General features: G+C 40.4%; 1 protein-coding gene across 15 annotated transcripts in view; it reads right to left on the bottom strand.

Moving 5' to 3' along the window:
• LOC128011145 (E3 ubiquitin-protein ligase UBR4) overlaps nucleotides 1–19,443 on the bottom strand; it is a 47,656-nt gene that overhangs the window by 6,583 nt on the left and 21,630 nt on the right. For 6 of the 15 annotated variants that reach the window (XM_052593272.1, XM_052593281.1, XM_052593275.1 and 3 more), the window contains 45 exons: nucleotides 17,061–17,262; nucleotides 16,811–16,974; nucleotides 16,494–16,710; nucleotides 15,932–16,148; nucleotides 15,532–15,564; nucleotides 15,150–15,213; nucleotides 14,704–14,838; nucleotides 14,440–14,614; nucleotides 14,217–14,357; nucleotides 14,000–14,121; nucleotides 13,803–13,914; nucleotides 13,571–13,701; nucleotides 12,886–13,063; nucleotides 12,465–12,569; nucleotides 11,420–11,575; nucleotides 11,145–11,313; nucleotides 10,855–11,059; nucleotides 10,658–10,771; nucleotides 9,584–9,793; nucleotides 9,350–9,499; nucleotides 9,030–9,257; nucleotides 8,864–8,942; nucleotides 8,037–8,255; nucleotides 7,755–7,923; nucleotides 7,496–7,640; nucleotides 7,080–7,165; nucleotides 6,904–6,991; nucleotides 6,620–6,813; nucleotides 6,294–6,533; nucleotides 6,072–6,210; nucleotides 5,778–5,903; nucleotides 5,545–5,673; nucleotides 4,742–5,085; nucleotides 4,551–4,641; nucleotides 4,333–4,417; nucleotides 2,795–2,922; nucleotides 2,586–2,715; nucleotides 2,343–2,500; nucleotides 2,159–2,268; nucleotides 1,907–2,048; nucleotides 1,739–1,820; nucleotides 1,465–1,638; nucleotides 1,265–1,386; nucleotides 977–1,174; nucleotides 46–126 (listed from right to left, as the gene is read on the bottom strand). In XM_052593272.1, coding sequence (XP_052449232.1) covers nucleotides 46–126; nucleotides 977–1,174; nucleotides 1,265–1,386; nucleotides 1,465–1,638; nucleotides 1,739–1,820; nucleotides 1,907–2,048; nucleotides 2,159–2,268; nucleotides 2,343–2,500; nucleotides 2,586–2,715; nucleotides 2,795–2,922; nucleotides 4,333–4,417; nucleotides 4,551–4,641; nucleotides 4,742–5,085; nucleotides 5,545–5,673; nucleotides 5,778–5,903; nucleotides 6,072–6,210; nucleotides 6,294–6,533; nucleotides 6,620–6,813; nucleotides 6,904–6,991; nucleotides 7,080–7,165; nucleotides 7,496–7,640; nucleotides 7,755–7,923; nucleotides 8,037–8,255; nucleotides 8,864–8,942; nucleotides 9,030–9,257; nucleotides 9,350–9,499; nucleotides 9,584–9,793; nucleotides 10,658–10,771; nucleotides 10,855–11,059; nucleotides 11,145–11,313; nucleotides 11,420–11,575; nucleotides 12,465–12,569; nucleotides 12,886–13,063; nucleotides 13,571–13,701; nucleotides 13,803–13,914; nucleotides 14,000–14,121; nucleotides 14,217–14,357; nucleotides 14,440–14,614; nucleotides 14,704–14,838; nucleotides 15,150–15,213; nucleotides 15,532–15,564; nucleotides 15,932–16,148; nucleotides 16,494–16,710; nucleotides 16,811–16,974; nucleotides 17,061–17,262 — 6,687 coding nt within the window. The remainder of the gene's footprint in view (nucleotides 1–45; nucleotides 127–976; nucleotides 1,175–1,264; nucleotides 1,387–1,464; nucleotides 1,639–1,738; nucleotides 1,821–1,906; nucleotides 2,049–2,158; nucleotides 2,269–2,342; nucleotides 2,501–2,585; nucleotides 2,716–2,794; nucleotides 2,923–4,332; nucleotides 4,418–4,550; nucleotides 4,642–4,741; nucleotides 5,086–5,544; nucleotides 5,674–5,777; nucleotides 5,904–6,071; nucleotides 6,211–6,293; nucleotides 6,534–6,619; nucleotides 6,814–6,903; nucleotides 6,992–7,079; nucleotides 7,166–7,495; nucleotides 7,641–7,754; nucleotides 7,924–8,036; nucleotides 8,256–8,863; nucleotides 8,943–9,029; nucleotides 9,258–9,349; nucleotides 9,500–9,583; nucleotides 9,794–10,657; nucleotides 10,772–10,854; nucleotides 11,060–11,144; nucleotides 11,314–11,419; nucleotides 11,576–12,464; nucleotides 12,570–12,885; nucleotides 13,064–13,570; nucleotides 13,702–13,802; nucleotides 13,915–13,999; nucleotides 14,122–14,216; nucleotides 14,358–14,439; nucleotides 14,615–14,703; nucleotides 14,839–15,149; nucleotides 15,214–15,531; nucleotides 15,565–15,931; nucleotides 16,149–16,493; nucleotides 16,711–16,810; nucleotides 16,975–17,060; nucleotides 17,263–19,443) is intronic. The other 9 variants (XM_052593276.1, XM_052593285.1, XM_052593286.1 and 6 more) reach the window with 5 other exon arrangements.

The raw sequence follows: 19,443 nt of genomic DNA, 5'->3' as shown, positions 1-19,443 counted from the left end.
GTTGATGTAAAAATAAAAGTACTTTCCTTATCTTCATTAGCTTACCTCGTTGGTGGGGCACCAAACCTTCTTGTAGACCTCAACAACAGACAGATCCAAACTGATGATCTTGTTATTCACAAGGAGCTAAAATGAAAAGTCATCTTTATTAAAAATAACATTTAAATAGAGGATCAGATAAGAGAGCCCAAAACAAAGAAAACATCTTATTTTTATTTATTTATTTATTTTTAAATCAAGTAAAAACCTTGTTTTAATTCATGCATGTTTCTGGTTGCGCTACTTGACATAGTTAAGACCGTTTCACACTGAAAACAAAAAAGCGAGGCGAATCGCTGATGAACCGTGCATTCACACAGAGCATGAAACGATTGATCACCTTTAGCTAATTCACGCCTACACCCTAGATGGCGCTAGAAAAAGATACGTAACTTATTTCGTGTGTTAGCTGGGTAGAGAGTGAATGCGCTCTGACTCTGACACTCACAAACATGGCAGAAAACAAACAGTGCTCTACACATCACAATTTAGTGGAGAATTAATAGAAATATTAAGAACGTGAAAATAAATCTGTTCTTATATACCAATGATTCTCTCTTGGAAAACTCTTCTTCGGTGTTTGTTTACACTGGTTTTCGAAACAACCCCACCACTCTCACCCTTTTGTGCAACATCAGCTGCTTCGAGCATGTGATCTAAGCTCAAACCTGATTGGATGGCCCGTTTCATCATGGAGCAATGGTGAAAAAACAAAAATTGACACGACGCAAAAAAAAAAAAATCCTTTGCCCCCAATAATTGTGCCTGATGTGAATAGCCCCATGGGGATTTATTTATAATTTTTAAAAATGTCATTGAACATTCAGTGTGAAAATTTATTAATTTTCTTTATTAAAGTTTAAAAATAATTAAAAAATACAAATAATGCCAAGTGATTTATCTGAAAAGGTCCTAGGACAGGAGGCAGATTACATACCTCCATGCCACTGTCGTCCTCCAGTAGTGCCACAAGATCACAATCCTGGCAGATTTTGTTCTTGATGTCTCTCATGAGAGGGCCGATGCCTGGCTCATTACTGCTGTATGGGTTTCCTGGCATACGGCCCTGCAGGAAGTCCTCCTGCTGTGGGTCCTTCTCCAGCGTAACAAAGAACTCGGTCACCTCATTCTCCTCCTTCGTACACAAAGATGGTTGAAAATAGTTTGACCAAAATCATTACACCAAAAATTAGAAGCAAATTTCAATGAGCTGAAGTCTACTTACTGGATAAATGATGCTACATAACCTCTCGAAGATGAAGACAGGCGTGCGATAATCATCCAGGTTGTACCGCTTTGCAGTTTCGATGCACACAGCCATGAATGCTTTGGTCTCAGACTCCGTCCCTACAAGAGAAGATATAGCATTGAGCTGATTTGGTCTCACAAAAACATCAAATAAGATCTGAAGGAGAAGGCTGGAACCTGTAGTCATGTCCTCCAACATCTCCAGCAGCATGTCTTGGGTCTCATCGATTAGTTTGGTTCTCTGGACCAACAACTTCCTTAAGCACAGGTAGCCGTTAAGGACAGTGCCAACCAACCGACTCTTAAAGTGACGCTTAATGGACTCCACCTCCACGAATGAGGACAGCAAGCCTGTGAGAGAAGAAAGAAACCGTTAAAACAAGCCACAAGCTCTTAGGAAGTTCTCTGGGTTTCATTTGAACTTGAATGAGACACAAAAGCTTGAACTCACCTGTCAAGCTCTTGAGGGCGTATCCCTGCTGTAAGTCTGTGCTCAGGGTGGCTTCTTCAAGGGCAAGTAGATGAGCAATTTCCTGAAGTACACCACACAAGTTTAGGTTAATGGAAATGACAGATCCTCACTATATTACCCTATAGTATCTACAGTTTTTGATGATACCTTGTTGATGAGGTTGCCGATGTATGGTAGGACACCTCGGGCAGCCAGGTAAACCTTCCAGTGAGCAGGTTTGATGAGCTTCTGGTACAAAGCCAGGTACTCTGCAGCACACTCTCCTGCAATGCTCAGCTCATCCAGATAACTGAAGAGCAAACAACCAGAACTTGGAAATGACTTCTACATCTGGCTCGATTGAGCCTAATATGAAAAAAACTGGTCCAAAATGGATTGGGTTATACAAGTCAAATATACCTTGTTAGAAGGTCTAGAACTTGCTGTTTGCGGCTGGGGATTGTTGTTAGAGCTTCAATGATGGTGCAAGCCGCCTGTCTTGCTGCCTGGGTGGCTGGGGTGAAGAGCACCTACGAGAAGAGTCAGATTACATTAGAGCACCTTAAAGCAGAAAATAATCAGACACTCTGGAGAGAGCACATACCTGTCTCAGCCAGTTGTTATGACCCAGTTTGAGCAGACGAGGGAACAGGCCCTCTGACCTGGACCTCATGAACTGTTTCCACTTCCATATGTACTTCTCCATCAGGTACTGCTTCCTAATCTCAGCCTTATTCAAAGGTTTAGAGACTGTTTCCTGACCTGCGATAGACAAGAGAGCAAAATTAAGTAAACCGTTTCACGGAAATAACGGAGAACACTGCTGATGCGGAGTTTGGATATTTACATCTAGCAGGAAGGCACTTTTTCCAGGCTTCATAAGAGGCCTTGGGGTCTTTTTTGAGCCAGAGCTGGGCCTGTGCATGGATCTCGTTGTTGTAAGGTTTGATTGTAGTCAGGGATTCGACAGCAGCATCCTGTTAGAGAGTACAAGTCAGGGTAAGTGTATCGATACGTATCGATTAAAACTTCATCAGTACTGCAAGTCTGCTGAACCTTGTTTTTCTTGCTGGTTGGGGAAGGAGGTTTGATGAGTTTCTGCAAGATCTTCAGGCACATCAGTGTAATGTTCTCCACCACCACAGGGGTCTTTATATTCACCGCCATCAAGAACAGACTCAGGGCTGAAAATAAACAGAGAAGCTTGAGTAGGAAGCACTAATATTAAAATTCTAGCCATTACAGATAACATTTTTATTATTCATGACACAATAATAAGTGTACACAATTTTTTTTTTTTTTTGATGCGATTAATCCGTACCCAGCACTAATAATTACTTATATACTTAATATGTGATATATGATAAACTGATACATATCCATAATTGATCACAGCATCTCCAATACTGGCCAATAACGGATATGATTTGATGAATTAAAAAAAATATATGTTTCTACAATGTAGAACAATTTATGTTTTTCCAGACTTGGCATCGACAGCTTAAAGGGGGGGTGAAATGCTATTTCATGCATACTTATGAGTTTTTTACACTGTTAAAGAGTTGGATTCCCATGCTAAACATGGACAAAGTTTCAAAAATTAAGTTGTACGTTTGAAGGAGTATTTTTGTTCCCAAAATACTCCTTCCAGTTTGTCACAAGTTTCGGAAAGTTTTTTTCGAGTATGGCTCTGCGTGACGTTAGATGGAGCGGAATTTCCTTATATGGGTCCTGAGGGCACTTCTGCCGGAAGAGCGCGTGCTCCCGTATAGCAGAACAATGAGAGGCTGAGCACAGCCTGATCAGAGCGAGAGCGTCGTGAAAAGTCACAAAAGGAGTGTGTTTTTGGTTGCCAGGGCAAGACAACCCTGCACAGATTACCAAAAGAGAAACAGCATTAAGGGACCAGTGGACGGAGTTTATTTTTACAGAGCATCAACGGAGTTGTGCAAGTGTTTTTGTTTGTTCCCTTCATTTCGAAGATGCTTGTTTTACAAACAAGGCCCAGTTTGACGACAGATTTGCGTATCGTTTATTTCTTAAGAAAGATGCAATCCCAACGAAAAAGGGTCACGATCATGTGTTGGAACCGCAGGCGGTGAGTAAAACTGCTTAAAATATCTCTGCCTCCTTGTTAGTGCGTCCCCTCCCATACCGGAGACCCGGGTTCGAGCCCCGCTCGGAGCGAGTCGTTGCTGCTGCTGCTCTCGTTCAGTTTCGGCCTCGGGGTCTGATTCTGGATCATAAATGAATGGCTGAATCTGACTGTAAGCCATGGTTTGTTTTGGATGATGGTTTTTCCCCTCACGGTAATATCACAGTTTCCACATGCTACTTGCGCTCGTGATTCTTTAGCTCCGCCCACACGTCACGCCTCCAGCCGGTCGTGTTTTTCCGGGAAAAATCGGTACAGACTATCTTTCTCTTATGAATATAATAAAACTAAAGACTTTTTGGAGTTATGAAGGATGCAGTACTACTCTATAGGTACTCAAGATTAACAGGATATTGAGTGAAAACGAGCATTTCACCCCCCCTTTAAGGAAAAATAAAGGTTCAGACTTTTAGCTCTGGAAATCCACCACAGGACTCACCACAGCGAAGTCTGAGCTCCCAGCATCCTCCCTCCTTTGCAATGGAGTCTGTAAGAAGCAGCATCTCATACTGCAAACTACTGACCTAAATGAGAGGAGACGACAATTAGAAGAAAACTCAAATAAATAATAGTACTCAAATAAGTACTACAGATCTACCACTGGCTTCAAAAACAGTAGCTACATGTGATCTTTACTATGTAATAAAGACCAGTTACCAGATCAGGGTTGGCCCAGTGACCTTTAAGGGCAGCCGACACCTTGGCAAGAATGAGGTCATTCATCTGCTGTGTGGCTTCTGGGTGATCCCTGCAAAATACATTGACGTAAAAGCACTTAACATCATGTAAAACAAAACAGTATTAGCTAGTCTCTTCAGAGATTTGGACGTGTGTGTGTGTGTGTATACCTGGTAAGCAAGCAGACGAGCTGGCGGACCTCCTCCCTCATGGCTCCAGTGCCACGGCGCAGGTTGTACTCAAACAGTTCTCGGATGAGACCCTGCAGTACCAGGATCTGCCTGATGGCAGTGTTGGTTGCCAGTGCACGCAGTAGAGTGATGCAGTGGCCCGTGACTGCGGACGCACAGCCATAGCACTTGGTGGAGGACGTGTACCCGCATCCCAGCACAGACAGGGCGCGATATTGACTGGCCGTGAAGGTGGGTTGGGTGGAGGTGCGGGATGATTTGGTAGCAGCTTCCCGCTGTTGCAGGTCATACTCCAGCAGCTCCTTACGCGATGCAAGCACTTTCTGAATGAGTAATAAAAACAGTTTACAATAACCATTTTATAATAAAATTATTGAATTATGATTTAATTAGTTAAATATTAAAAATGTTTAACCACCTATTACTTGTACTTAACACACATTTATAATTAAATTATTTATAATTATATACAATTATCACTAGCTGCATAAATAAATTACATAATGTAAAAATGTTCAACCCTTAGGATAGACTGATGATAAAAGAATACTAATATTAGGAAAATAAAATATCAATAATAGCATATTTTAATGATTAAAACATTACTATTTCATTATAATTATAATGTAAAATTATCATCAACACTAGACACAAAAACAGCTTATTATATAATTAATAAATACTTATCGACGCTATTAAAAAGACACTTATAATTGTGAAAATTCTCTGCTATTGTTCTCCACTACCCTTCTGGTACAGTAACAGCAATATTCATCTCTAACCTGGATGATTTTGGAGAGCTCATCGAATGAAGTCCTGCAGTCACCACTGTATTCCTGTGCCAGCTGCTGAATGTACCGATTGACACAGGCAGTGGAGGTACCGAGACCAGCGCCTGCTCCTGGATCATCCTGTGAAGAGCCGTGAAAACATGAACGACACGCCCAAAACTCATTTGGGTAATTCAAGACAGAAAAGTCATTGATCTGTCTGAAGCAGAAGCTGACACACTGACCTGTGGTTTCTCAGGTGCAGCCTCATTTACTTTAGATAGCAGGCTCTCCAGCTGAGGCCGGTGACCCATGAGCTGGTGGTAAACACGGTCAGCCTTGTCAAGTAGAGTGTTGATGTTGGTGACAGCCTGGACACACAATAAAACATCAACATATGTAAGTGGACTTCATACATTTAGACTATTTCAAACTTAACCAGGTCTTGTTTGTGTCTAGTTTGTTGCTGTACACATTCCTGTTTTACATTCCACAATACACATAAATGGACATTTATTTGATATTTATGCCTGCTCTACCTTTTTCCTATCTTCCTCATTTTCTATAGGATCCACAGCACAGCAGGGTTTTGCATACAGCATGAAGTCAAAGCGGGCATATTTACAGAAACCACAGGCATTGCACAAGAATGGGTCCTTCTCGTCGTAATTAATGGATCTGGAAAATTCAAAACGGACAATTAGAATCTCGATTTCACTCCGTTTTCTTGGGTCTTTGTACAACATTCAAACCATGCATACCTGCACTTGTGGCACTGATACACATTCTCTCCACAGTTGCCACAGACTCCTGGATTGGCAGGGACAGAGGCGCTGCAACGAGGACACTGCAGGGTCTCTGTAGACGCCTGGTAGTTCTCATAGAAATCGGAGAATTCGATCATCAGGTTGGAGGCCACAATGGGGAGAGGGAGGTCAATCTTCACTTCAGTTTGGCCAGGGGTCAACTGCACCTTCTTAGCTTTGTGCCAGCGAGCAGGTCTGTGAACACAAATTATCTCAATGATTCATCAAATGTCTATAAACATTGATCCAAAAATATTTAAGCATCTGATTGGCATGCTTACTTGTTCTTAAGCTCTACAATGGCCTGTACGGTCCTGTTGTTGTAGTAAAGGTTGATGGTGCGAACCATCTTGGTTCTCTTAAGATCGCCAATCTTTACAGTGACTTTGCTGATAGTGTGGCTGCCAATCAGCTTCACCACTTGCTGAGTGGTGGTGTAACGCGTGTCCACTTTGATAGATGAGAGTTTGATGTTCTAGGAACACAGGGAATAAAATGGTTCTAAATGTTGGGCTATAGCAAATAAAACATCCATTAAAAGTAACATGTCATGAACATCACTCACAGAGAAGGGCACTTCGGGATTGTTGCACACCAAGCAAGGATCACTCTCCAGGTAAAAGCCATCAAATTCCACCAGTCCAGAGAGAGTGCTGAGAAGATAAGGGATTATTAGGGAATGTTATCGCATCCATGACCCAAAATACCCCAGTCCAAAGAGAGCATGTTGGGAACTCCTACTTGTATATATTTGAATTGGGATGATTGGTCAGGATGTGGTTCTGTGCCCTCAAAATTTCTACAGCCTTCTGAGAGTATTCCTTCAGCTGGAAAACAAAGAAACACATCATTAGCTGCAAGGCAAAACCCACACACTAACATTTTAAATCTTATAAAATTACCAACCTATTACTCTAACACTCAGAAATTTGGGGTTAGTAAGGTTTTCATTTTCTTTTGAAATAAATGTATACCTGCATTTGGCAAGGACACATTACACTGCTCAAATGAAACATTTTCTATGTCAAGAAACATTTCTTTAATAAATCCTCTCCTAATCTGACCCCCAAATTTTAAACAGCAGTGTATGACCATAAATTATAAATCATATTCTACTCAGTCATTTAATACCAAACCACATATTCCAGTATCACTACCTTCTTTTCCGTCTGAGGTGTTTTAAGCGAGAAGTATCCAAGTAGGTCCACAAACTGAGCTGCTTTACGACCATAAGCAGGTAGTTCTGGCCAAATGGCCCACATCAGGTCAAGCAGCAACTCCTGCTGGGATTTGTTTGAGTTCCTGCAAGGTAAATATTCATTTGATTGAACATGATGGAACTTCTGGACCAAGTTCAAAGCACAGGACATGAAAGTGTGTGTTTAGAGAAGATGCTTGCATGTAGTATCTAAGTACCTGTAGATATGCAGCGTGAGGCAGTGGGCTTGCCAGCGCACAGATGAAGAGTTGGACTCCAGCAGGAAGCAACGCAAGAATTGAATAAGCGTCTCCTTATCTGCAAATTTATTGAGCTGGCTGACCAGACCTGTACACAGCTGATCTTCCTGACTTCCAGCTCCATCTCCTGCAGAAAACACAACAGGAACATTGAGAGAAGTGCCATGGAACTGTTTTTTTTTTTTAAATTATTATTATTAATCCTGATGATCGTTGGGTATTGCTCAAAGATCAGCAAACCTTCTTTGTCTTTTTCCTTGTCCTCTTTCTTGCTCTTCTTGCTGGAGGATTTGCTCTGAGAGGGCTGAGATGAACCTCCAGAACCTCCACCTGAAGCTCCAGAGGAGGCGGCCGCCAGGACTTTACTGCCACATAAAGCACAAGAGAGCAGCTGCAGCAGGACCGGAGAAACCCCCTCATCCACCAGGAAACTCACTTGCAGCAGGAAGTACAACACCGCTACATAGAGTGAAAGAATCTGATTAGTGACGCCAAGCTCATGGGTTTGTTCCTAGGGAAAGCAAGAACTGCAAATGCAAGTCATCTTGGATAAAAACATCTGCCAAATGCATAAATGTGACCCTGGACAACAAAACCAGGCATAAGGGTACATTTTTGGAAGTTGAGAATTATACATCATACATAAATAAGCTTTCCATTAATGTATAGTTTCGTAGGATAGGAAAAATATTTGTCCGAGATTTGTCCAACTATTTGAAAATCTAGAATCTGAGGGTGCAAAAAATAAAAAAAATAAAATAAAAAATCTAAATACTGAAAAAAAAAATCACCTTCAGAGTTATCCAAATTAAGTTCTTAGCAATGCATATTACTAGTCAAAAATTAAGCTACAAAATGTATATATGTACGGTAGGAAATTTACAAAGTATTTTCATGCAACATGATCTTAACTTAATATATTGATTTTTGACATGAAAGAAAAATCTATTATTTTGACCCATACAATGTATTTTTGGCTATTGCTACAAATATACCCATGCTACCTATGACTTGGTTTTGTTGTCAAGGGTCACAAATGTAAAAATTAGGACGCCTTGTACACTTACAGTCATCCTTCATGCAGAACTTCTGCCAGTTGATCGTTCTCTGAGTGGCTATTTCAGCACATGCTTTAAGGTGCTCCATCTGTATAAGAGGAAGAAAGTTCATGCTAATCCGAACTCAAAGAAGAGTTAAAAATTCAAAGGGCATCACACAAGCCTGTTTACTCACCAGACTAATGAGAGTGTCATACTGTAGAGCAGAGCCAGATGTCACAGTCACGATTCCTCCTCTCAGGAAGATTCCCTGCTCCTCCAGAAGCTTCTTGATGCCCCGCATGTGGGAGTCGAGCGTGTGGAGATCTCGGAGTTGACGGTACTTCTCTTTGGAGCCACAGATGAACAGCAGGAGCTTCCTCACTTGTCGCCTCACAAACGGTGTCTGCTGGATCATCAGATACTGGAAGATGATTGAAGAAAGTTAATTCATGCTAAATTATTCACTGAAAACTCTTCAGCACAGGCCAAACGTGAATTAGGTGTGTGCATTACCTCTGACAGGAAATAGAACCAGGAGTGATCGAAGATTGGCGGTGGGATGCGTGGGTTGGCGTCTGCAATTTTCTTGATCTGGTATGGCAGTCGGAGAACCATCTCGGTGAGAAGCTGAGAGTATGCTTCAAACACATCAGCAGCATGGCCCTGAGAAACACACCCAGAATCTAAAGATCATGATTTTTCTTATGCAACACATATACAGCAAGACTTTTAAGACCCAGCCTGTACCTTGACATACTGACGCAGGAAGAAGGGGCTCATGTCTGGGGGTGAGGAGGAAGTGTGGGGTTTTAGGAGCTGACTGGTGGCTGTGGGCTCCTCCTCGCCCTGCTGAGTCTTCCAGAACTCCAGCAGGGATTTGAGCACAAGCAGGCAGTATTCTATCGCTCCCATGCTGAGCAGAGCGGTAGCTGTTGCATTGGAGATGAGAGAAGACGACTGGCGAGAAAACAGAGATGAAACGGAGTTATTTAACAGTTTTCACATTCACTGCTCTTATTATTAGAAATGTACACTTCCTGAAGTAAAACAATGTCAATTTGAGCTTATGTTCAAGACAGGAAGACTAATCTAAAAATGGAGTATGCGAATAGTCTCCTATATATATATATATATATATATATATAGGAGAAGAGCCAAATTCCAATCAAACGGCAGTGGTGTCAGGGACATTTTAAATTCTGACCATTTTATCAAATGTAAATTTATTGTCAGATTATAAACACTCTTATTACATTTCTTAAAAGTTTACTTCAATAATACATTTCCTAAAAATATCTTATTTCTCAAAGAATAAAAAACACTGTTAAGGAAGTATCATTTAAAAAAAAAAAATAATAATTAATGCTTTTATTCAGCAAGGATAAATTAAACTAATGTTACATTTTTTGCCAATGTTCTATTAACCGAAGGTTCCTATAAAGCATTACTTTTCACTAAAATATTAAGCACCACAACCGTTTTATCATTGATAATAACAATAAGAAATGTTTCTCAAACAGCAAATCAGCATATTAGAATGATTTCTAAAGGATTGTGTGACAATGATAACTGAAAAGCTTTGCAACCACAGGAATATATTCCCTTTTAAAATATATTCAAATAGGAAACTTATTAAATTGTACAATTTCACAATATTACTATTTTACTGTGTTTGTCTACTTTGTGAGCATAGAGAGATGGGAAAATCTTATCGTTTGGAACCAAGTTTATTTCTCAGGATTTGTAGACCGAAAATAACATTTAAACATTTAGAAGAAAGCCATTTGAGCACTGTATTACCAGACTGAAGCTGCGAGTTACCTCAGAGGAGGATTTGGAGCCAGACTTGGTGCGGGACATAAAGACACTGAGGAGCCTCATGATGACCAGGTGCACCTCGTTTATGGAGCTGCGCTCATTCTTCTTTGAAACATCCTGGAAAACGACACAATCCATATTCTGTTTCCACATAAGAAAAAATGCATTTAGAAATATGTTCTCTCTTAATGCAGTCTCACCTTCTTATGCATGCTGAGCTCTGCGATGAGCTGGGCCAGAAGGTCATCCAATGCTCCCTTGTCTTTCTCGTCCTCTCCATCCAAATCTGTGGTCAGCATGAGGATGACCTGCATGTAGGGGATGGCCTGAACTCCGCCTACAGTGTGGAGCTGGGGCAGATGCTGCAAGAGACGCTCTAAGAGCATCAAACGCACCATGTGCAACCTGGAGAAAGGAGTGAGACAGTACATAAAGGGCATTTTTTTTCCAGTTTATAGTAGGAGACAAGTGCTCCATCATGTAGACAGACCTGTTGCTGGTGTGGATGTCGCCCTCTGTCTCTCCTTCACCCTCTGATCCGTCTCCTTCATGCTGGGCCGTGGTGGTGCTGATGGCTCCGGTGCTGGAGCTCACGCTGCCCGGCCCTGCAGGGTGTCCTTCAACAGTTGTGTCCCCATAAGCACTGCTACGGCCAGACACTGAAACACACACATCGTTCTGAGTTGCTGAAACTTTCCAAAACAGTCCACTTCAAAATAATTTACATTCAAAAACATCAGACAAACAGTAAAAATTCAGTTTTACCATTGTGTTCTCCTGCAACCGAGTCGATGGCGCTGCCTCCGCTCTCAGAGCCCACGCTGCCCCCGTGCTCGGCGGGAGAGGTGCGCAGCGTGGAGCCGTCTGTGGCCGCTGTGCTCCCCTCATCATCCGAGGCTGGGGCTGAAAGCATAACCAGAGCTGTTACAGGAAAAAAACAGCAGGCTTTGCTAAGGGGGGGTTTCTAAAGGTGCGCACAAATATATACATAGAAAAACAGCCATATTTATGAAAATGATTGTAATTGAAAGGAATAATGGGACATGAAGGGATGACAAGAGCAATGCTGGGTGAGCATGCAGTAAGCAGGGCTGGACAATCTTCCAAAAATAATCACCAAATTGGTTTTATTTTTTTTAACTCAATCACGATCTGAATCACAAGCTTCCCAATTTTGAGAAGTACTATTGAGAATATCCAGACTAGAACAAGCCTATGGACTTGTCAGTTTGCACAATTTAAAACACAGTATTGCATTTAACAATCAAAATGGTCACTAAATTCGAAGTTAAACCTAAATTCTTCACTATATGAATTAAATTGATTTTTATTAAAGCTACTAAAGTTATTCAGTCAAGAGCATTGAATGATTTTCTCCTTTGTTTGATTAACAGTAACAACAGAGACAGCAGCAGGTATTTCAGTAGACTGAGTGCATGGATCTAATATACTGTCGCATTTCTTTCCCAACCGTTTATGTTCACTTGCGACAATAAAATGATCTGGCTTCATGTAAATACTTGAGATATTTTTTGTGCATATTTAACCATTTAGGCACGCACATGAAACCTCAAATATACTTTTCTTGTTCATGTTCCGCTCCATTTGAAATCAAAACAAAACAAAAAATCTGACGAATTCAAGACACAAGATACAGATATATGGCATAAATTGACCAGCCACCTCAGCCTTCTAGCAGGAAGTCATTGATGTAGTTTTATTTTTATATTATTACAAGACCACAATATAAAATTGTCAGATTGTCCACCCTGACTGAAAGAGTGTCATGTGGAGAGATGGGTGCAGTTACCTGATGCTGTGGTGTCTGAAAGGGTTCCTGCGTCCAGGGACGAGGAGCTTGGGGCCTGACCAGACAGACCCAGACTCTGTAGGCCCAAAGCACTGCTGCTGCTGCCTGCAGGCACAACATACAATCCACATTAGACAAAGAATGACCATATGCCCTACCGGTCAAAGGTTTGGAACGATTACGATTTTTAAGGTTTTTATTTTTTTTTGTCTCTAAATGTTCAACAAGGCTACATTGATTTGGTGAATACAGTAAAACAATAATATTATAAAATGATTACAAAGAACAATTCCCATTTTAATATGTTTAAAAGAAAAAATTCTAGTGATGGCAAAACTTTAAGATCTGCAGAAAACTACATTTTTAAATATATTATAAATATCCATTTCATGATAAAATGTTTCAAAGTTTCAATGGTGACCTTGGCGATCTTGTTGCAGACTGAGAGCTATAGCCAGCTCCACCATGGTCTCATCATCAGCGTCTGGAGGGATGTCCAGCATGGGTGGGAAGCCCTCCGCCCCTGCTAGCAAAGCTTCAAGAGGAGAGGGGTTTCCATTGTTCACATTCTCAGCCGTCTCCAGGACCATAGACTCAGACTGCAGATCAAACACAGAGAGGAGAGGATTACATAACAACCGCCTTCTTTACACACAGTAGTTTAGACAAAAGACTTATTTTAAAGCAACTACCTCTATCTCAAATACTTCATTACAGTGTTCAAAACAAATGATTTGGAGACTTTTTTGGGGACTGGCTATTAAAAGCATGAATTATACTTTTTAGTGTTCTCAGTTTACTTGATGTAACCATTTGGGCAAAGTTAGTCGATTGAAGTTGTTTTCTTCCTGATTAATTGTGCACATTCTGGAATTTGAAAAAACTTTAACCCACCGTGACTTGTGATTATTTTTTTGTTAATTAAGTGGTATACTATTATGTAACTATATGACATTGAAAAATTTACAAATTATCATTATTATTGTCCAAAAACTTTACATATACATATATTTTTAATCATTTATTCAGTACATGTTAATTTGCTTACATACACATCACAGTCTTATAACCCCAACAGCTGGACTCATAGCGGTTGCCAAACTCACCACCATCTCAAAGTCTCCATGGTCCACCTCGTTTTGTTCTTGACTCCCCTGCCTGCCGCTTTCCCCTCCCGTCATGTTGGAGGGCTGCATCTTCTCATCAGCATCATCATCATCGTCATCATCTTTATCTCCTAGGATATGAAAGCACAGCAATGCATTATTTTTGGGGCTGATTCGTTGTGAGGTGTTTGTATGATTCACAAGTCACAAAGCTGAAAGTGACGGCTCATACCCATGGGCGTGTTGGACCGCGGAGGAGAAGGCAAGGTCACATGTCTGCGTTTGTTTCTGGGTCTCAAAACTCTGATCAGAGCCTGTTTGCAAGCAAAGCTCACGGAGATGTCCTGTAGATGAGAAAGATGTAAGAATTGCAATATTAATTGATCTCAATGAATGGATTATGGAGAAGAAGCACAATAGAACACGTACAGGGCAGAGCAGCATCTGCATGTAAATTTTAGATGCCACATTGATGTAATCCAGCTCACAGGTGCTGTAACCGTGGATGATATCAACCAGAGCATTGACTGTGGCTTCAATATGTGTTAGACCTAAATGAAAAACAAAGAGGTGTCAGAATCCTAAAACAATAAATCAATGAACTCCTGGTGTGCCTCAAATCAATAAACACTGTGTGACTATGTACCTGGCAAACAGGCGGGAGCCAAAAAAGCATTCTTGGGTTTGAGAGAATGAAGCTTCCAGAAGTTAGTGACCAGCTGCATGATGAAGCTACAACTCTCCGTATCAGCTTGCTTCGGTCCATCCTTCCCATCATCACCTACATCTGAAGAGAAGAAACACTGACTTTATGAAAAGGCACATAAAAGGACATGAAGATGAACGTCTAAGAGATTCAATGGGTGTACCGGTGTCTGACTGAGGAAGTCTGGACTCTGTGAAGTGCACAAGATTGTTAGGTCTCATGATGGCGATGGAGCGGGCTGTGATCACCAGTCTCTGGAACACATCAGGGTCTAGCTCTTTCCCTTCTTTACTGCAGCTGTTCAGACACTGTACTGCGTTGCTAAGCAGAGACTGATCCTAAACACATTAAGCACCAGTTAGAAAGCTGAGCTTAACGATATGGTGATTCAAGTCTAATACAGGATCAGTAGCGATCATGTTGGTACCTTGTGGTTGTGGTAGGCTGTGCGGCTGGTGTGCAGACTAGCCAGAAGGCCTTTGGTCTGCTGCTGTACTCCAGAAGGAGTGGGGATGGACAGGAGGAGAGTGGCCAACTCTAGAGCAGCAGCTTTATTTTTCTCCTATAGATTTTAGGTATTGAAAAATCACAAGCAAATGAAAAATGTCAAATCAAAACCATCTGAACCCCCACACCAAGCAAAAAGCAGTGCTGGAATCTTGCATTAAAACTATTCAAAATAGTTTGTTAACTGAAATAGAACATAAATGTTATATGTTATATGCGTTACTAAAAATAACACTTTTTGTGTATTTGGTGTAAAGCAATGTTAATGTGGTTTAAGGCATGGTTTAAAAATGCATTCTAACTTCGGATCACCTGGTACTGGTACTTTTGATATCCTTAAACGTAAAGCGAACAAGATTTCCTCACCTTTTCATTGGGGGAACCCACAGCAAAGCAGCTCTCTAGAGCTTCCATTGAGTTGACCACCAACCTAGAGATCAAACAACAGTTAGAGAGGGAAAACGGTGCATAACATTAAAATTATAGCAGTCCACACTAACATAATCCAATTCTACATCATTCTCAAAGCACTGCCATATTCAAACCATAACACAATATCAGAGTTAAAAGCATTAGAGTAAATCACAAATGTTGATTACTAATGTCTTTATAAATGCTGTAATTGTCCTGTATGATCTACACCAGAGCAAGCTCAGTCTGACTGCTGTCTCTCGCACATATATATACACACACACACACACACAAGCTAACCACCATGCACACAAGCAGAGAAAGGGCGATTACTAACCGGTCCAAGGCTGATAAGGACTCAGTTTCACAACTTTTTTTTTATTGTTTTAGGGAGCAAAGAAAAAGAAAAATGTGTGAGGATCACAGAAAAGAAACACGTAAAAATGATTTGTATGTCAAACACAGGAAACGCAAGCATGCGAGCACGAGGTCATTATGATGGCAGCCATGCACTGGACACGTCACGCACACCCCCTCCCCCAATCCCTTCTCTCTCCTCTGCTCTTCGTTTCAGTTACGTTAACTGACATCAATTATGGGCACTCTTGAGACAATAATACAGATTAAATGCAGTAAATAAAGTGAAATGAAGAGAGATAGAAGACATTTTCTCTACAGGAAATCATATTCATTAATAGGTTGAAATCAGAGCACCCAGCCGTAGGAGAAAAGTATACCTCTCCAGTACAGTGCCGCTTGTTGTGATGGGGCTGGCGATGTCACTGTCTCCGGTGCCATTGCTCTGGTTTAGGTTGGGGCTGCACACGTTGTTGACTGCAGCTGAGGAGAAGTCCTCGGGGGGCTCGTCTGGCCAGCCGAACTGCTCTTTGGTTTTGCCATAAATCTTAATGGAGTCCAGCATGGTGACACCTGCTGGGTCGACTGAAGCACCAACTGAAACAAAAAACATCAGAATTATTCATTATAATCACCACTTATGTTAAAAGCTGAAATGTATGGAATTACATTTTAAAAACAAAAGTATATATTATTCACTTATATAAATTACATATATAAATATATTAAAAGTGTCAATTATTTTTTAAAACTTATGACACACACTTATAATTTTATTAATTTCATTTTATTTCACAATATAATTTTCTGAATTAAAAAAAATCATGCAATTGTATTTTTTTAACTAATATTATTTAATAAATGTTTCTTTTATTTAATCTACACTTTTCGAATAATGCATGCATTTTTCTTTTCTTTTTGTTTTGTCTGATGGGCTCTTACTGAAAATGGAGAGCTTCTTGTCTGCCTGAAGGGCTTCCTCGCGGGTGAAAGGGAAGTCAAACCAGCGGGAACGTGTCAGGTTGAGCTGCATGGTGCGCCCAAAGATTTCAATGTAAGAAGGAGCACGCTCAATGGCCTGAGTGCCCACCTGTACCCTCATTCCAGTCATCACCATTGAGTTGTTATTGTTCACCACTTCCACTGTGAAACCTCCAGGCTGTTGACAGGAACCAACATGAATGACTCAAAGTGAGAATGTCTTTGACCCATTAATGATCATTTCTAAATTATACTGTAGCTGGAATCACACTTGTTACCTTGGTGTTAGCCACATACATCCCTGTAGAATTCAGACGGTGTTTTATCTGTTGTCCGTTGTAGACCTGCAGCAAGTCATTGCCTCCAAACTCCACCTCTGTCAGCTGCTGATTGTGCTCGAAGAAGTCCACAGGGAAACTAACTTGGCTGGATGTGCGTGTGGCTGATGAGGAAACACAAAATGCAACATAAATCTCTCTAAACATCACTAAACAATGTGATTAGTCAGAGCAAATGTGGGTGACTCACTGGCTGTGGCTGTCTTGCGTTTGCGGACGGGTTTCATGATGCTGATCACACTGCTAGGCTGAAGGGAGGGCTGGAGCCAATAGGACGTGTTCTCCACGTTGGCCATGTATATACGGAGACTGCCATCTTCACACAGCAGTATCATGGTGGTGCGCTGCTGCTCATTGCTTGCTGTGTGACGGATTGCAACCATGTCCTGAATCTTAGGGGAAGAGAGAGAGAATCGATTATTGTGTTTGCACTATTAGGATTTGTTGTACACAAAAGTTTGCCCATTCCAGCCTCTTTTACCCTGGTATTGGTACTAAATCTGGTTGGGTGATTTTAATGCAGGGGTTAAAGCAAAAAAATAAAAATAAAATTCCTAAACCTGACTTTTTTTTCTGGGGGCGGGGCAGCACATGCAAAGTAGTGCCTGCGGCAACCTAAACATTTGAAAGGATACTATGGCAAAGCTATTGCTTTCTTTATTCAAACTGATTTTATTTTTATGAATATATGGTTGACCTGAAGAATGAAAGCGGTTTCATACACTTGGAAAATTAAGAGCTATATCACTGCTTATCAACACTATGGGTGTGTCAAAACACTTAGCTCACGAGATGAGACAAAAATACCTGGTTCACTAGAACGTGACAATATTTTAATAAATTTTAAAGAAATTTTTAATTACAAATATTTGTCTTTTAATTACAAAAAGTAAAGCAATGCTGTTATATTTAGAAATATTTTAACTAATCTAGGGCTGTAACTAATGATTATTTTGGTAATCAAGTAATCTACTGATTATTTTGACAACTGAGTAATCTGATATTTTTTTATTAACATGAACAGACCCAAGTGAAAACCAGGCTTTAGTATGACTATTTATATATAAACTAACTATGAGGCAATAATAGTTTGCTCAAATAAAATATCATAACCAAGAAACTAAATAATTGTATTGAACAACACTGTTAAAATACATAATGTAATATGCCTATACATAATATGAACAATCAATTTAAGCACATTATGGATTAAAAAAAATACCTGCAGAGGGCAGCAACAGCCTGGTTATGTTTCACTTTACAGCGTGATTAAACAAAAGCTGCGTTTACATGGACACTACTAATCAGATCGCAATAGTACTAGAAGCATAATCAGAATAAAAGAGTCACATGTAAACACATCAGTCGGATTGAATTGGCCAGATCAGACTACAATTTCGATCGAATTGTTTAATTTTTTAAGTAACGTTAAGCAGCACAACAGTTCATGTCCTGGTTGAAGTAAATACATTTGACGTGTGCTGTTTAAATCAGTATGCGACAGCAGCGGGGAACTCTGTACATTCATGCAGTGTGCACATATCAAAAGAGTAAATCCAATCACAAGCCTGTGACATATAAACGCGCACATCAACCCGATCATTTTATTCAGCATTCATGTAAACACTATGTTAGGATTCATCAATCAGAATGGATTCAATCCGATGGAAGCAAAAAGTGTCCATATAAACGCACCTAATGTTTAAATCCATTACATTTTTATATTTGGACATGTGCAGAAATGTTCATTTTGAAATAGCGATGTAAAATACAATGGCATATTTAGACATAGGTTGACGTATTCTCCTGTGTTGGCAAAAGTTTATAAATGATTTACGTTACAAATCGAGTGAGATAATGCACACTGTTTTTCCAGATGACGTTAAGCAATTCAAATTCACAGAATATACTGAGGAAGAGTTTAGCCCCATGTGCATTCTCACATACAGTGCTGGTAAATTACAGGTAAGTTACCATTAATAGACAATGTGTGAACAGGACCTTTTCAAATATCCCGGTGAATTTGTTCTGGCAATCATATCGTTCTTATGGAGATGACATGATTACTCTGAGCTGTTTAATCTGAGCTCCGCTGCTTTATAATTATCTTTTCTATATGCTAAATATGCGCTAGCTGGACATCTTTGATCATTGCGCCTCACAGCTTTTTGTCGTGCTTCTACATTCATCAGGGCTGCAACTCTGCAATTGGATACTATTATGCGCGTCTCATGTTTATAAGAGCAAAACATTCTGATTCAATTCAATTAATTAGTGTGAGCATTAGGGCTGTGCCAAAAAACAAATGCGATTTTCATGCGTATATTGTCAGTAAAACTCCTGTGATTAGTAGTATGTCTCCAACATGTGCGTTCAGATCAGGATTGCCAGGTTTTCAAAACAAAACCTGCCCAATTACTTCTCAAAACTAGCACAATCACGTTTCGTTCAGGGCGATAAAATATGTTTTTTTTTTTTATGGGGTTCCCTCTGTAAAATTAGCATTTTAGGGGCTAAACATCACGTTATTTGTATTGGGGTCGTTTCGACCCGTGGACATGAAAAACAATCAC

The sequence above is a fragment of the Carassius gibelio genome, chromosome B23, assembly GCF_023724105.1.
Source record: "Carassius gibelio isolate Cgi1373 ecotype wild population from Czech Republic chromosome B23, carGib1.2-hapl.c, whole genome shotgun sequence".
NCBI classification, from domain to species: Eukaryota; Metazoa; Chordata; class Actinopteri; order Cypriniformes; family Cyprinidae; genus Carassius; species Carassius gibelio.
This window is presented reverse-complemented; position numbering and strand designations above follow the sequence as displayed.